This window comes from Oncorhynchus clarkii, chromosome 23, assembly GCF_045791955.1.
Source record: "Oncorhynchus clarkii lewisi isolate Uvic-CL-2024 chromosome 23, UVic_Ocla_1.0, whole genome shotgun sequence".
Lineage (NCBI taxonomy): Eukaryota > Metazoa > Chordata > Actinopteri > Salmoniformes > Salmonidae > Oncorhynchus > Oncorhynchus clarkii.
In genome coordinates, this window is record NC_092169.1 from 39,634,475 (window position 1) to 39,651,201 (window position 16,727).

At 44.9% G+C, this 16,727-nt stretch overlaps 1 protein-coding gene across 1 annotated transcript; it reads right to left on the reverse strand.

The window, feature by feature from the left end:
• Positions 1-1,162: 1,162 nt before the first annotated feature.
• On the reverse strand, positions 1,163-15,279 carry LOC139381499 (WD repeat domain phosphoinositide-interacting protein 1-like). Its single transcript, XM_071125095.1, has 12 exons — positions 14,922-15,279; positions 12,884-12,966; positions 12,146-12,315; positions 11,806-11,902; positions 11,526-11,623; positions 11,186-11,278; positions 10,554-10,624; positions 4,705-4,812; positions 4,351-4,515; positions 4,159-4,266; positions 3,439-3,581; positions 1,163-3,150 (listed from the first exon to the last, which is right to left on the reverse strand). The coding sequence occupies exons 1-12, from the start codon at positions 14,996-14,998 to the stop codon at positions 3,029-3,031; spliced, it is 1,335 nt and encodes a 444-aa protein (XP_070981196.1). The 5' UTR covers positions 14,999-15,279; the 3' UTR covers positions 1,163-3,028.
• Between the last annotated feature and the right edge of the window lie 1,448 nt (positions 15,280-16,727).

A 16,727-nucleotide genomic window follows, 5' to 3' on the forward strand; every position in this document is an offset into this window, starting at 1 on the left:
ACTGAGCTCGAGCTGTTTTGCAAGGAGGAATGGGAAAAAAATTCAGTCTCTCGATATGAAAGACTGATAGAGACATACCCCAAGCGACTTACAGCTGTAATCACAGCAAAAGGTGGCGCTACAAAGTATTAACTTAAGGGGGCTGAATAATTTTGCACGCACAATTTTTCAGTTTTTGATTTGTTAAAAAAGTTTGAAATATCCAATAAATGTCGTTCCACTTTATGATTGTGTCCCACTTGTTGTTGATTCTTCACAAAAAAATACAGTTTTATATCTTTATGTTTGAAGCCTGAAATGTGGCAAAAGGTCGCAAAGGTCAAGGGGGCCGAATACTTTCGCAAGGCACTGTATACACATACACTGTATGTATATATACATAAATACATGCAGTTGAAGTCAGAAATTTACATACACCTTAGCCAAATACATTTAAACTTAGTTTTTCACAATTCCTGACATTTAATCCTAGTAAAAATTCCATGTCTTAGAATCACCACTTTATTTTAAGAATGTGAAATGTCAGAATAATAGTAGAGAGAATGATTTATTTCAGCTTGAATTTTTTCATCACATTCCCAATGGGTCAGAAATGTACGTACACTCAATTAGTATTTGGTAGCATTGCCTTTAAATTGTTTAACTTGGGTCAAACGTTTCAGCTATCCTTCCACAAGCTTCCCACAATACGTTGGGTGAATTTTGGCCCATTCCTCCTGACAGAGCTGGTGTAACTGAGTCAGGTTTGTAGGCCTCCTTGCTCGCACACGCTTTTTCAGTTCTGCCCACAAATTTTCTATAGGATTGAGGTCAGGGCTTTGTGATGGCCACTCCAATACCTTGACTTTATTGTCCTTTAGACATTTTGCCACAACTTTGGAAGTATGCTTGGGGTCATTTTCCATTTGGAAGAACCATTTGCAACCAAGCTCTAACTTCCTGACTATCTTCAGATATTGCTTCAATATTTCCACATAATTTTCCTACCTCATGGTGCCATCTATTTTGTTTAGTGTACCAGTCCCTCCTGCAGCAAAGCACCCCCACAACATGATTGTTGCCACCCCCATGCTTCACGGTTGGGATGGTGTTCTTCGGCTTGCAATCCTCCCCCTTCGTCCTCCAAACATAACAATGGTCATTATGGCCAAACAGTTATATATTTTTGTTTCATCAGACATTTCTCCAAAAAGTACGATCTTTGTCCCCATGTGCATTTGCAAACCGTAGTCTGGCTTTTTTATGGCGGGTTTGGAGCAGTGGCTTCTTCCTTGCTGAGCGGCCTTTCACGTAATGTCGATTCGGAATCGTTTTACTGGGAATATAGATACTTTTGTAACTGTTTCCTCCAGCATCTTCAGAAGGTCCTTTGCTGTTGTTCTGGGATTGATTTGCACTTTTCGCACCAAAGTACATTCATCTCTAGAAGACAGAACGCTTCTCCTTCCTGAGTAGTATGACAGCTGCGTGGTCCCATGGTGTTTATACTTGCATACTATTGTTTGTACAGATGAACGTGGTACCTTCAGGCATTTGGAAATTGCTCCCCATGGATGAACCAGACTGAGGTCTTGGCCAATTTCTTTTGATTTTCCCATGATGTCAAGCAAAGAGGCACTGAGTTGGAAGGTAGGCCTTGAAATACACCCACAGGTACACCTCCAATTGACTCAAATGATGTAAATTAGCCTATCAGAAGCTTCTAAAGCCATGACATAATTTTCTGGAATTTTCCAAGCTGTTTAAAGGCACAGTCAACTTAGTGTATGTAAACTTCTGACCCACTGGAATTGTGATACAGTGAATTATAAGTGAAATAATCTGTCTGTAAACAATTGTTGGAAAAATAACTTGTCATGCACAAAGTAGATGTCCTAGCTGACTTGCCAAAACTATAGTTTGTTAACAAGAAATTTGTGGAGTGGTTAAAAAACAAGTTTTAATGACGCCAACCTAAGTGTTTGTAAACTTCCGACTTCAACTGTATATATACACACACACACACATAATATATACATACACATTATACACAAACAATAAAAATCCACTTTCCGCCAAGACCTTCACTTAATTACCGTAGGTCTAATGCATTGATGAATAATTGTAATTTCATATTCCAAAATAATATTTAGTACAAGTCAACATTATTTTTTACAAAGTAAAAACATCTACGTCATGTCTGAAATTTTACAATATTCAACATTATTTAGTCAATGGTGTTAATAATTTTATCAGTGAAATAAAAAGGACCTATAAGGATCTACAATACTATTAATCAACTTTTTCACATTATCAGTATTTTATTATTCTTCCCACCTTTTTTCTAGAGATAAGTTCAAAAACATCACCTCAAGACATATGATAGAACGCAGTCTCTCTCCTTCACTATTCCACCATCCCCTCTCTTTCCCTCCCCCCTCTTCTCTCTCGGGGCGTGGCACAGCTATATCCCACTGATAAGACGCACTCTGTCTGTGCCCCTCTCTGCCCTCTTCCACCCTACACTGGGTTCTAGCCAATCTGCATCAAACAGCAGAATACGACTCGGACCCCACTATCCAGTCAGTGTTATAAATCACTAAATGATACTAAACAGATTATAAAAGTAAAAAGCTCAGAGCACTTCTCAATAGCTCTATATGATTGCAATTCAATATTGAAGTCCCTTTTTAACCAGGTTAAATATTGGTTAATATTAGACTAGAGGAAGGCTACAAATTCATAGCCCAGACCTGCTTCCCTTCTGATAGTTAGGGAATGGATTTAAATTGTATTCATACTGACCTTTAGCTCCAGGTATAAGACAATGTACAGAGACGGGTCCATCTAGCCACACTCTACTTCTGAATGGCACATTAGAGTAACCAATCAACACTGTGGCATCTATATTTCTCCCATTTGATCGGTGGGGACATGGGCTCGTTGGGGACATGGGGTGGGGGGGGGGGGGGGGGGGGTTCTCTTAACACTGATATACTTCCTTCTTGCGTGAATGGCTCCAGTTGATTGGTTCCAGAGAAGTGGTGGGTCAGTTGGTCTGTTTGCTGACGGGAGGAAACTCGTTCTCATCATCCAGACAGACGGGACCCTCGGCAAACTCATGTTCAGGGATCACATCCCCTTTCTCAGCCCCTCCATCCTCTGAGTAGCCTGGGAAGAGGATAGAAGAAGAGATTACAGGGCACGTCACCAGACTAAGGACTTTATTCAGTCTATAAAGCTGAAGATTTACAGATTCCACAATACACATTCAAAGGTCATTTCCAATTGAGCCGACATATGCAGCGTTTATCATGATGCAGTTTCCGCTAAAGCGGGAACATTTCCTTAAATTTCAATCACGCAGTAAAGCTAAACTTCTGTGATACGGATTGAAAAAAGTCCTTAATCACACAAGGTAAGACATACTACATTCATGAAGCAAACCACACACATTACCTGTGAGAGTGGTAGAAGAGGGTGCAGTCGAGGGGAGGGACACAGTGGCAGCGTATGATGGCCCGGGTGGGAGGGACCTTCCATCCTCTGACTCCTTCTCTTCCTGTTGTGCTTCCTGTGGCGCCTCATCTCCTTCAAATAGCCTGGAGAAAACACAAAGAGAGCCTGAGTTCACGCACATATACAAACATGCTTAAGCACACACATATGCTCACCAGGGTTGGGGTCAGTTCCATTTCAATTCCAGTCAATTCAGAAGGTAAATCAAATTCCACATTTCCCTCATTGAAAAGCATTGAAATTAAATTGGAATGTCATTTTGCTTCCTGAATGACCTGGAATTGAAATGTTATTGACCCCAACTCTGAGGCTCACACACACACAGATCCCAGTCCCCCACCTGTGATTCCTGACCAGAACCCAGTCCCTCACCTGTGTTTCCTGACCAGAACCCAGTCCCTCACCTGTGTTTCCTGACCAGAATCCAGTCCCTCACCTGTGTTTCCTGACCAGAATCCAGTCCCTCACCCGTGTTTCCTGACCAGAATCCAGTCCCTCACCCGTGTTTCCTGACCAGAATCCAGTCCCTCACCCGTGTTTCCTGACCAGAATCCAGTCCCTCACCCGTGTTTCCTGACCAGAATCCAGTCCCTCACCCGTGTTTCCTGACCAGAACCCAGTCCCTCACCTGTGTTTCCTGACCAGAACCCAGTCCCTCACCTGTGTTTCCTGACCAGAACACACTCTCCTCCGTCCTGTGGGTCAATGTTATAGATGTAGAGATGTCCATCTGATGATGCCACCAGCAGCCGAGGTAGCTTCTGAACCCTGAAAATATAGCAAGTAATAGGACTGTAAAATAAAGTGACACACCATCCCGCCCTGCATCCCCCCGCAAACACACAAACTTACGTGGACAAGGCGCATACGTTCTTGAGTCCGAACATGTTGAGTCGTACGGTGGCAAAGGCCCGGTCTTGGTGCATCATGTCAGAGACCTGGGAGGGAAGGTAGGTGCTGGCTGCTGTGAACATCTTCCCCACGTAGGCACCCCACGTAGGAGACTCGCCATCTCGACTAGAGACAGGCAGAGGAGACAGGCAGAGGAGACAGGCAGGAGTCAATCACACTGCTCTTCCTGACTGACTACAGAGACCAAACTAACATAAAACATGAACACACCTGACAACTAGCCACTGAGGACCAGAACGGGACAAGTCGTAAGACGATCAACACAACAAAATCTGGAGAGTAAACAGTGAGTACCTGGGGCTGTGCTGTTCCAGTTTGAAGATATGGACCGTCTCTGTGTTGCTGGAGGCACAGAGGAACTGTGCGTCTGAACTAAAGGACAACGAGCTGATACTCACATACCTGAGACACAGACACACATGGTAAGAGTCATCATCCCCCCAAGATACCAAACCTACCACTACAATACCTTGGAATCGTTCTGTAGTCTGTCTACACATGTAGTACCTGTTGTGTCTGTCGTATCTGTGTCTGTCATATCTGTATTCTGTCTACACATGTAGTGTCTGTTCTGTATTATCAGTAATATATGTAGTGTCTGTAATATCTGCATTGTATGTAGTATCTGTAGTGCATGTAGTCTCTGTAATATCTGCAGTGTATGTAGTATATGTAGTGTCTAATATCTGCAGTGTCTGCAATATCTGTAGTCGGTCTACACAAACTCAGCAAAAAAAGAAACGTCCCTTTTTCAGGACCCTGTCTTTCAAAGATAATTTGTAAAAACTACAAATAACTTCACAGATCTTCATTGTAAAGGGTTTAAACACGGTTTCCCATGCTTGTTCAATGAACCATTAACAATTAATGAACATGCACCTGTGGAACAGTCGTTAAGACACTAACAGCTTACACACTGTATGCAATTAAGGTCACAGTTATGAGAACTTCGGACACTAAAGAGGCCTTTCTACTGACTCTGAATAACACCAAAAGAAAGATGCCCAGGGTCCTTGCTCATCTGCGTGAACGTGCCTTAGGCATGCTGCAAGGAGGCATGAGGACTGCAGATGTGGCCAGGGCAATAAATTGCAATGTCCGTACTGTGAGACGCCTAAGACAGCGCTACAGGGAGACAGGACGGACAGCTGATCGTCCTCGCAGTGGCAGACCACGTGTAACAACACCTGCACAGGATTGGTACATCCGAACATAACACCTGTGGGACAGGTACAGGATGGCAACAACAACTGCCCGAGTTACACCAGGAACGCACAATCTCTCCATCAGTAACAGGTTGAAAGAGGCTGGACTGAGGGCTTGTAGGCCTGTTATAAGGCAGGTCCTCACCAGACATCACCGGCAACAACGTCGCCTATGGGCACAAACCCACTGTCGCTTGACCAGACAGGACTGGCAAAAAGTGCTCTTCACTGACGAGTCGCGGTTTTGTCTCACCAGAGCTGATGGTCGGATTCGCGTTTATCGTCGAAGGAATGAGCATTACACAGAGACATGTACTCTGGAGCGGGATCGATTTGGAGGTGGAAGGTCCGTCATGGTCTTGGGCGGTGTGTCACAGCATCATCGGACTGAGATGGCAGGCAATCTCAACGCTGTGCATTACAGGGAAGACATCCTCCTCCCTCATGTGGTACCCTTCCTGCAGACTCATCCTGACAGGACCCTCCAGCATGACAATGCCACCAGCCATGCTGCTTGTTCTGTGCGTGATTTCCTGCAAGACAAGAATGTCAGTGTTCTGCCATGACCAGTGAAGAGCCCGGATCTCAATCCCATTGAGCACATCTGGGACCTGTTGGATCGGAGAGTGAGGGCTAGGGCCATTCCCCCCCAGAAACTTCCAGGTGCCTTGGTGGAAGAGTGGGGTAACATCTCACAGCAAGAACTGGCAAATCTGGTGCAGTCCACGAGGAGGAGATACACTGCAGTACTTAATGCAGCTGGTGGCCACACCAGATACTGACTGTTACTTTTGATTTTGACCCCACCCCCCTTTGTTCAGGGACACATTATTACATTTCTGTTAGTCACATGTCTGTGAAACTTGTTCAGTTTCTGTCTTAGTTGTTGAATCTTGTTTTGTTCATACAAATATTTACACAAGTTTGCTGAAAATAAATACAGTTGACAGTGAGAGGACGTTTCTTTTTTTGCTGAGTTTAGTAACAGTAGTGTCTGTAGTATCTGTAGTCTGTCTACACATGTAGTGTCTGTAGTGTCCAAACACACCATGAAAGTTGTGAAGAAGGCACGACAACGCCTTTTCCCCCTCAGAAGGGGACACTACAGATACAACAGACACAGACACTACAGGCACTACATATATTACAGACACTACATGCGTAGACAGACTAAAGATACCACAGACACTACAGTCCCCACTTGCTTCAAGATGTCCTCCATTGTTCCTGTACCCAAGAAAGCAAATGGTAACAGAACAAAGTGACTATCGCCCCATAGCACCCTCTTCTGTCATCATTAAGTACTTTGAGAGGCTAATTAAGGATAATTTCACCTCTACCTTACCTGACACCCTAGACTCACTTCAATTTGCTTACCGCCCCAATAGACCCACAGAGGATGCAATCACCATTGCACTGCACACTGCCCTGGACAAGAGGAATATCAGAATGCTGTTCATTAACTATAGCTCAGCCTTCAACACCATAGTACCCTCCAAGCCCATCATTAAGCTCGGGGCCCTGTGTCTGAACCCCGCCCTGTGCAACTGGGTCCTGGACTTCCTGACGGGCTGCCCCCAGGTGGTGAAGATAGGAAACATCACCTCCACTTCACTGATCCTCAACACTGGGGACACACAAGGGTGCGTGCTCAGCCCCCTCCTGTACTCTCTGTTCACCCATGACGAGACAGCCTACAGGGAGGAGGTGAGGGCCCTGGGGGAGTATTTCCAGGAAAATAACCTCATACTCAATATCAACAAAACAAAGGAGCTGATCGTGGACTTCAGGAAACAGCAGAGGAAGCACCCCCCTATCCACATCAACGGGACCGCAGTGGAGAAGGTGGTAAGTTTCAAGTTCCTCGGTGTTCACATCACTGACCATCTGAAATGGTCCACCCACACAGACAGTGTGGTTAAGAAGGCTGAAGAAATTTGGCTTGGCTCCTAAGACCCTCAAATTTTTACAGATGCACAATTGAGAGCATCCTTTCGGGCTGTATCACCGCCTGGTACGGCAACTGCACCACCCACAACCGCAAGTCTCTCCAGAGGGTGGTGCGGTCTGCACAACGCATCACCATGGGCAAACTACCTGCCCTCCAGGACACTTACAGCACCCGATGTCACAGGAATATCAAAAAGATCATCAAGGACATCAACCACCCGAGCCAGTGTCTGTTCACCCCGCTATCATCCAGAAGACAAGGTCAGTGCAGGTGCATCAAAGCTGTGACCGAGAGACTGAAAAACATATTCTATCTCAAGGCCATCAGACTGTTAAATTGCCTTCACTAGCCGGCTACCATTCGGTACTCAACCTTGCACCTTAGAAGCTGCTGCCCTATAATCAGTGCATTCGGAAAGTATGCAGAACCCTTGACTTTTTAAAAATGTTGTTACATTACAGCCTTATTTTATGCTGAGCACTTGTTGGCTGCTTTTCCTTCACACTGCGGTCCAACTCATCCCAAACCATCTCAATTGGGTTGAGGTCGGGTGATTGTGGAGGCCAGGTCATCTGATGCAGCACTCCATCACTCTCCTTCTTGGCCAAATAGCCCTTACACAGCCTGGAGGTGTTTTGGGGGTCATTGTCCAGTTGAAAAACAAATGATAGTTCCACTAAGCGCAAACCAGATGGGATGGCTTATCGCTGCAGAATGATGTGGTAGTCATGCTGGTTAATTGTGCCTTGAATTCTAAATAAATCACAAACACTGTCACCAGCAAAGCACCCCCACACCCTTACACCTCCTCCACCATGCTTCCTAGTGGGAACCACACATGCGGAAATCATCCGTTCACCTACTCTGCGTCTCACAAAGACACGGCGGTTGGAACCAAAAATCTCAAATTTGGACTCATCAGACCAAATTACAGATTTCTACCGGTCTAATGTCCATTGCTCATGTTTCTTGGCCCAAGCAAGTCTTGTCTTCTTACTGGTGTCCTTTAGTAGTGATTTCTTTGCAGCAATTCGACCATGAAAGCCTAATTTATGCAGCCTCCTCTGAACAGTTGATGTTGAGATGTGTCTATTACTTGAAATCTGTGATGCATTTATTTGGGCTGCTGAGGCTGGTAACTCCCCCCCCTGTTTTTACACTGCTGCAACTCACTGTTTAATATCTGCCCCTACCTACATCTACAAATGACCTCGACTAACCTGTACCCACACACATTGACTCGGTATCGGTACCCCCTGTATATAGCCTCCACATTGACTCGGTATCGGTACCCCCTATATATAGCCTCCACATTGACTCGGTATCGGTACCCCCTGTATATAGCCTCCACATTGACTCGGTATCGGTAGCCCCTGTATATAGCCTCCACATTGACTCGGTATCGGTAGCCCCTGTATATAGTCTCCACATTGACTCGGTATCGGTACCCCCTGTATATAGCCTCCACATTGACTCGGTATCGGTACCCCTTATATATAGCCTCCACATTGACTCGGTATCGGTACCCCCTGTATATAGCCTCCACATTGACTCGGTATCGGTAGCCCCTGTATATAGCCTCCACATTGACTCGGTATCGGTAGCCCCTGTATATAGTCTCCACATTGACTCTGTATCGGTACCCCCTGTATATAGCCTCCACATTGACTCGGTATCGGTAGCCCCTGTATATAGTCTCCACATTGACTCGGTATCGGTACCCCCTGTATATAGCCTCCACATTGACTCGGTATCGGTAGCCTCTGTATATAGCCTCCACATTGACTCGGTATCGGTAGCCCCTGTATATAGTCTCCACATTGACTCGGTATCGGTACCCCCTGTATATAGCCTCCACATTGACTCGGTATCGGTAGCCTCTGTATATAGCCTCCACATTGACTCGGTATCGGTAGCCCCTGTATATAGCCTCCACATTGACTCGGTATCGGTAGCCCCTGTATATAGCCTCCCATTGACTCGGTATCGGTACCCCCTGTATATAGCCTCCACATTGACTCGGTATCGGTAGCCCCTGTATATAGCCTCCCATTGACTCGGTATCGGTACCCCCTGTATATAGCCTCATTATTGACTCGGTATCGGTACCCCCTGTATATAGCCTCCCATTGACTCGGTATCGGTACCCCCTGTATATAGCCTCCCATTGACTCGGTATCGGTACCCCCTGTATATAGCCTCCCATTGACTCGGTATCGGTACCCCCTGTATATAGCCTCCCATTGACTCGGTATCGGTACCCCCTGTATATAGCCTCCCATTGACTCGGTATCGGTACCCCCTGTATATAGCCTCCACATTGACTCTGTATCGGTACCCCCTGTATATAGCCTCCCATTGACTCGGTATCGGTACCCCCTGTATATAGCCTCCCATTGACTCGGTATCGGTACCCCCTGTATATAGCCTCCACATTGACTCGGTATCGGTACCCCCTGTATATAGCCTCCACATTGACTCGGTATCGGTACCCCCTGTATATAGCCTCCACATTGACTCGGTATCGGTACCCCCTGTATATAGCCTCCCATTGACTCGGTATCGGTACCCCCTGTATATAGCCTCCACATTGACTCGGTATCGGTACCCCCTGTATATAGCCTCCCATTGACTCGGTATCGGTACCCCCTGTATATAGCCTCGCTATTGTTATTTTATTGTGTTACATGTTTTTTTCATTAGTTTATTTAGTAAATATTTTCTTAAAACAGCATTGTTGGTTAAGGGCTTATAAGTAAGCGTTTCATGGTAAGGTGTTCGGGCGCATGTGACAATTTGAATTTGATTTGTAGTGTCTGTTGTGTCTGTAGTATCTGTAGTCTGTCTACACGTGTAGTATCTGTAGTCTGTCTACACGTGTAGTATCTGTAGTCTGTCTACACGTGTAGTATCTGTAGTCTGTCTACACGTGTAGTATCTGTAGTCGGTCTACACATGTAGTATCTGTAGTCTGGTATAAAACGGACCTCTTCATCCCTCTACGGAACTCAAACAGCCTCTGTCCCTCTGGGATGGTGAACACTCTGATCACTGTACCCTGGATTGGAGGAGGAGATGATCAGACAGAACCGTAGACAGAGATGTACACTGAGTGCACAAAACATTAGGAACATCTGCTCTTTCCATGACAGACTGACCAGGTGAATCCAGGTGAAAACTATGATCCCTTATTGATGCCACTTGATAAATCCACTTCAATCAGTGTAGATGAAGGGGAGGAGACAGTTTAAAGAAGGATTTTTAAGCCTTGAGACAGTTGAGAAATGCATTGTGTATGTGTCATTCAGAGGGTGAATGGGTGAGACAAAAGGTGTAAGTGTTCTAATGTTGTGTGTGTGTGTGTGTGTGTGTGTGTGTGTGTGTGTGTGTGTGTGTGTGTGTGTGTGTGTGTGTGTGTGTGTGTGTGTGTGTGTGTGTATGTATATATATATATATATAGAGAGAGAGAGAGAGAGAGAGAGAGAGAGAGAGAGAGAGAGAGAGAGAGAGAGAGAGAGAGAGAGAGAGAGAGAGAGAGAGAGAGAGAGAGAGAGAGAGGTATAGTTGAAAGATAGGCGGAGACAACCAAAAAGAGAGAGAAAGGAACAGTCAGACTCACCCTCTCGGAAGCACTGGCGAGTTTGGTTCCTGAAGCGTTGAATGTGAGGGCTGCCAGGGGACTGTCATGGGCTGGGATCATCGTCACCTTGCTCTGAGGAAAACACAGGTCACACATTAGTAACATCATCAACCTGTGACCACTTCAGCAGCCGTGACATGCAATGACTGTACTTCATGTACCCAAAAGTATTAAGGCAGCTCAACTACCTCTCCAACTACTCTACTAGCTAACCCACAAGCTGCCATTGGGGTCAACATGAATACCCCCTGCGTTGTGCTGTGCAGACAGTGGTTTGAATAGTAGCGGTGGCAGAAGTCATTTGAATATCAGGTCTTACCAGGTTGTTGGTGTCATAGACCATGATCTCTCCGATGGTTTGACTGCCAGGGTACGCCAGGTAGGAGTTACCATGGTTCACAGAGAGGGCACAGAGACCTGACGGGTTGGAGGGTTTGTCTGTGTTTAGAAACTGAGCATAGTTGAGGGTATGACGAATTGTGTGTGTGTTTGTGTGCGTATTCAGTACCTGAGGGGTTGGAGGGGTTGTCTGTGTTTAGAAACTGAGCATAGTTGAGGGTATGATGAATTGTGTGTGTGTTTGTGTCCGTATTCAGTACCTGAGGGGTTGTGGGGCGTGTTGAGCAGCGTCTTCAGCAGCTTCATGTCTTTGATGTTGTGGATGTAGACTGACTCCTCCAGACACACCACCAGCCTCTACAGGGGACAGACAGGGAAACGTTGCAGCAGAGCTGGAAGATGGGATAGGTTTGGAATGGGAACTGATCTCAGGATTGGTGAGAGAGATTGGATTGGAATGGGGCCTCAATCTGACCTAAGTATACAGTCTTAGAAAAAAGGGTTCTTTGGCTGTCCTTTGGGGAACCCTTTAACATTTTAGATAGCACCTTTTTTCTAATAGTGTAGTGGTGAGGAATGGGTTTGGAATATGTCCATTACCTGTCTGTTGAGCCGGACTGAGAGGATGTTGTTAGAGTAGCTATAGTTGCAGATCTCTGTTCCCCTTTTGAAGTGGTAGACATTCATACGTCGGGGCATGGAGAGACTGACCACCGCCACCAGACTGCTGGAGAACAACCGCTCCACAATGTACACGTCTGGACACTCCGCTGGGAGAGGGAGGAAGAGGGAGGGGAGGGGAAGGGGGAAAAAGGGAGGGAGAGGGAGGGAAGTTGGAAGGGGGGAGGGAAGGGTTAAATCACATACAAGTGCTAATATAAAACACACTGCGCATAGAACACACACACACACACACACACACACACACACACACACACACACACACACACACACACACACACACACACACACACACACACACACACACACACACACTGCATCATTCATTCCATCATTCATTCAAACTAAAACATTCATAGGATCACACACTTTCCTCTCTCTGTGATATGAAACACTGGTCAAATACTTGCAGAATGCATTACTGGGAACAGGCTTATGGTGTAACACACTGCTCTCTACCATTGTTTACATATGTGGGAGAGGGAGGGCTATGTCAGCTTAGAACAACTTGTTCTCTGGTTACAAGACTACTGTTCAACCATGCTAGTTGACCTGACCACAGCTTATTGGGTGTTTGTTTTGTCCCGGTGCTAGGATACCAGCTAGGTGTTTAACTGTAGCTACCAGTACACACAGGTTATAAGGACACTCACTCACCTCCTTCATGGATGCAGTCCATCTTGTCCACTGAGGTGACAGAGAAGAGTCTGTAGCCTGACTTAGTGCCCACTGATAGAGACCTGAAACACACAGAGACCCAACTGTTGTTACACATCCAAGATGGTGTCCACTATGTGTGTAGTCTAATAATCCACTATAGGGGTGTAGTGTTGTACACCACCATAATGGTTTCATCATAATCTCCTCTCAAGGTTTGCTTGAAGGTTACAGTTTGTTAATATGATGTAACCAAATAGGCTGGATGTTCACTTGTTGTGCCATAATCTAAATAATCATCTACCTTGTTTTTATTTCACCTTTTATTTAACCAGGTAAGCTAGTTGAGAACAAGTTCTCATTTGCAACTGCGACCTGGCCAAGATAAAGCAAAGCAGTTCGACACATACAACAACACAGAGTTGCTATACCTCTTAAACTAAATGAACAAACAATGGAAAAACCATACAATAAAATCGAATGAGTGACAAACAATTCAGGCAGTTGTAAAAAAAAAAAAAAACTCCAGCATTTATCTTTTTGTTATCTGTGAGTCCAATATCAAAACCACACAAGTAATTAATGGAAATGAAATTGATCTTTGATTGGAGACAAGTCTCTCTCCCTATCCTTGTTCTCTAACCGGGACACCTGTATCAGCTACTACCTTTACTCAGTGCATTCTTAAATTACTACACGCTTATGAGTGGAAAGGCTGATTGGACCAAGGCTGATTGGCCCACCAAAGGCAGAGGATGTTTTCTAAGGAGAGCCTTTGTACACACTCCGCTTACCAGGAAATGTAGGGGATACATGAAATGCCTCACTACCCACTGAGCTATATATAGCAGTCAGGGGGAAATGAAGGATACACCGTGTGCTGTATGGTCAACACAGCAAGAGTTGATTTGGGTCATGTGATCACCCTAGGCACTTCAAACACCCCTGATAATCAAGCACACTATGGGCATATACAGAGATACTGTGTAGAGAAAAGGAGGGGCCGGCATCTGTCAACAGGTGGAATAGGATGGACTAGGAAGATATAGGATCATATTCATTCTAGAGTAGACACTGATCTAATATCAGTTTAACATTTCCCCCTTATGGTTTAGGTTACACTATGTGGAGGGTGAGCTGATCCTAGATCTGTGCCTGAGGGCAACCACTACCCAGAGTTGAACAGGTGCGTGGTTCAGTGGGATATAGGCCTATCCCAGGCAACATATAGCCTAACTGCTGCTTGTCTTATCTTAACATGTCTGAGGATGATGGAAAATGGCGGAGATCTAACATGAACATGTGTGTTTGACCACCTGGCTGTTACTACACCTGTAACCGCCCTGTAGCTCAACAGTGTCTGGCTGCTCCTCTATCACTCACACTCAACTTCCAACATTCATAATGTTACCTAGCATGGGATCCCATACCCAAAGACCCTTTGTCATAATGTTACCTAGCATGGGATCCCATACCCAAAGACCCTTTGTCATAATGTTACCTAGCATGGGATCCCATACCCAAAGACCCTTTGTCATAATGCAATTCATCCAACCGCCCCATGCATGCAGCGGCGATAGCCTTAGTGCTTCAAGAAATCATGACAGTTCCACAACTCATTGCATGTGTCATCATCCGAGACAAAAAAAAAAAAAAAAATTTGCACAATAGTCTGCTGTGCTGACCAGTATCTCTACTGTAGGTCAAATCTTGCCTGGATACTTTTTCTGGCCATGAGCCTTCGTAGTGTGTTGGCGTACTTCACAAGGTACTAACCTAGAATTTAGGAACTGTGTTGATGAGACACCGTGGGACAATTGTATTAACATTGATAAACTACAGGCACAAGTGGGTTAGGTAAGAAGATAGAATTCATACATGAAGATATATCTGCTACAGACCAACAGACAGACCATATTACAGCTAGACGGACGCATACAGATTTACTGCCTAGATTATACAAGAAGAACCTTCTAACAGTGTGACAAGTTGAATACGCTAGAACTGGCCCGAGTTGGCAGACAGGGCGCTTGCTTACGTGGTGTCCTGGTTGAACGAGGCGCTGATCAAGCCTTGAGGCCCTCCCGGACCGTCGGGTGTCTTCCGTTCCTCCATCTCGTCCACAGTGATTATCCTGTCCTGCTCCACTGCCCTAGTTCAGTGGCCTGTGTTCGGATCGATCACTCCGAAACCCAGCTCCTCTACACACGTATGCGCTTGAGATTAGTTAACTAGATTAACTAGATTAGTTATTACATGCTATACAAATTGGAAATTGATGGCTTGAATCCTGAAACTAAAAGTATTTGTTGTTTCTTCTATTCTAGAACACGGCGCTTGTATTCTGTTTTAACCCTAACTTCTAGAGTTAACAGGAGGCAGACAAAAACAAAAACAGCTGAGGGCTGGATGCGTCACTTTAGTGCCCTTTTCTATTGGCTGGTTGGAATTTGGAGACTACCTCTGCACCACTCAGATTGCCCAACCTTTTCAAAACATGTATATGATTGGGTGGATTCGATTATGCTGCACCGCGGCACTGGGTAAAGGCCTTTTACGTCATCGGTCGAACGCGGGGAGGGAGGAGCAGGAGCGCCCTTCTCTAATCGAACAGTATGTGCTGCTCCGTCATTTTGTCTACAAGGCATGGTGCATCGTCCAGAAACATACAACATATATTTTCAATAAAAATGAATGTTTTAATTTTCTATCTCGTTTTCATTGGTAAAGCTAATCACTTTTGCATGTGAAAACACAGAATCCTACTCATTACGCACATCGATTGTGTCAACTGTATGTGTTCAGGCAGAAATTCATTCATTTCATTGGGAGGCAATACACACCACTGCGATTCATCTGCAGGAATGGTTGCGGTGCGTGGCGTTCATTGTGTGCAGTGCGTCGCACGTGTTGGATTTTTTCAATTTGTGCTTTGCTTTGACTTGTGTGCGGTACCAGTAGTAAACTACGGAAGACGTTACTAATGTGTACAATTATACGTTTTGTTGTGATGCGGCATGTAATTGTGAAGACTAAGTAAAATGTCAAATGTATACTGTTTGGCAAGAAGGCCCTGGTCGCACCTACAGCATCATTGCGAAAATAGTACGCAACAAAAGTTCAACATTCCCCTTCTGCTACCATTTCGTCAATCTGTCTATGCATACAATTTGATGCATAGAGGTACGATAACTCCAATGCATGTACCACACAGAATGCTCTGCAATGCAATGCAGCGTTCCATTGGAAATTAATGTATTTCTGGTGTATCAAATCTCGATGATGCTGTCAGTGTAATCAAGGTGTAACACTCAGCGTTACTCCACGTGCTATAAATCACTTCGTTTTGAGCCGATTTCGTCACACCAACGACAGCAACGAATGCAATCAACTTTCACCGGTGCAAAACACGCCTACTCGGTCGCCCGGCCGAGATTAATCGAATCCCCTCATTTACAATAAAACTCCCCGGGAAAAGTACAGGGAGCACCGCCCATTATAAATTAAATGATTGCGATTATTTAATTTCACCTTCATTCTGGGCACGAGGAATTGTTTTGATCGGTTGGAGTGTGCTGCATCAAATGGATGGACCCATCGAATGTTTTGCTGACCATCTTTGACACATCTTTCTATGTGAAGCTTTGCAGAGTAAAAAATAAAAATAAATAAACACATTTGCAGTTTGCACAAAAGCTATGCATACAAACAATGTATTTTACAAATTCCTTGGCTGATCAATCATGAAACATTAATATAATCCAATGGCACTGCGATGTTTTGTTTATTATAAGCCTAAACTGCTGAGGCATAGCGTGCAGACATTAATATAAAACAACAATCT

Coding starts and splice junctions, on each gene's coding strand:
- LOC139381499 (XM_071125095.1), bottom strand. CDS start 14,998: ATGGAGGAACGGAAGACACCCGACGGTCCGGGAGGGCCTCAAGGCTTG. Junction 10,625..11,185: donor TCGCCAGTGCTTCCGAGAGG/GTGAGTCTGACT, acceptor CCTCCAATCCAG/GGTACAGTGATCAGAGTGTT. Junction 4,516..4,704: donor CTGGAACAGCACAGCCCCAG/GTACTCACTGTT, acceptor GCCTGTCTCTAG/TCGAGATGGCGAGTCTCCTA.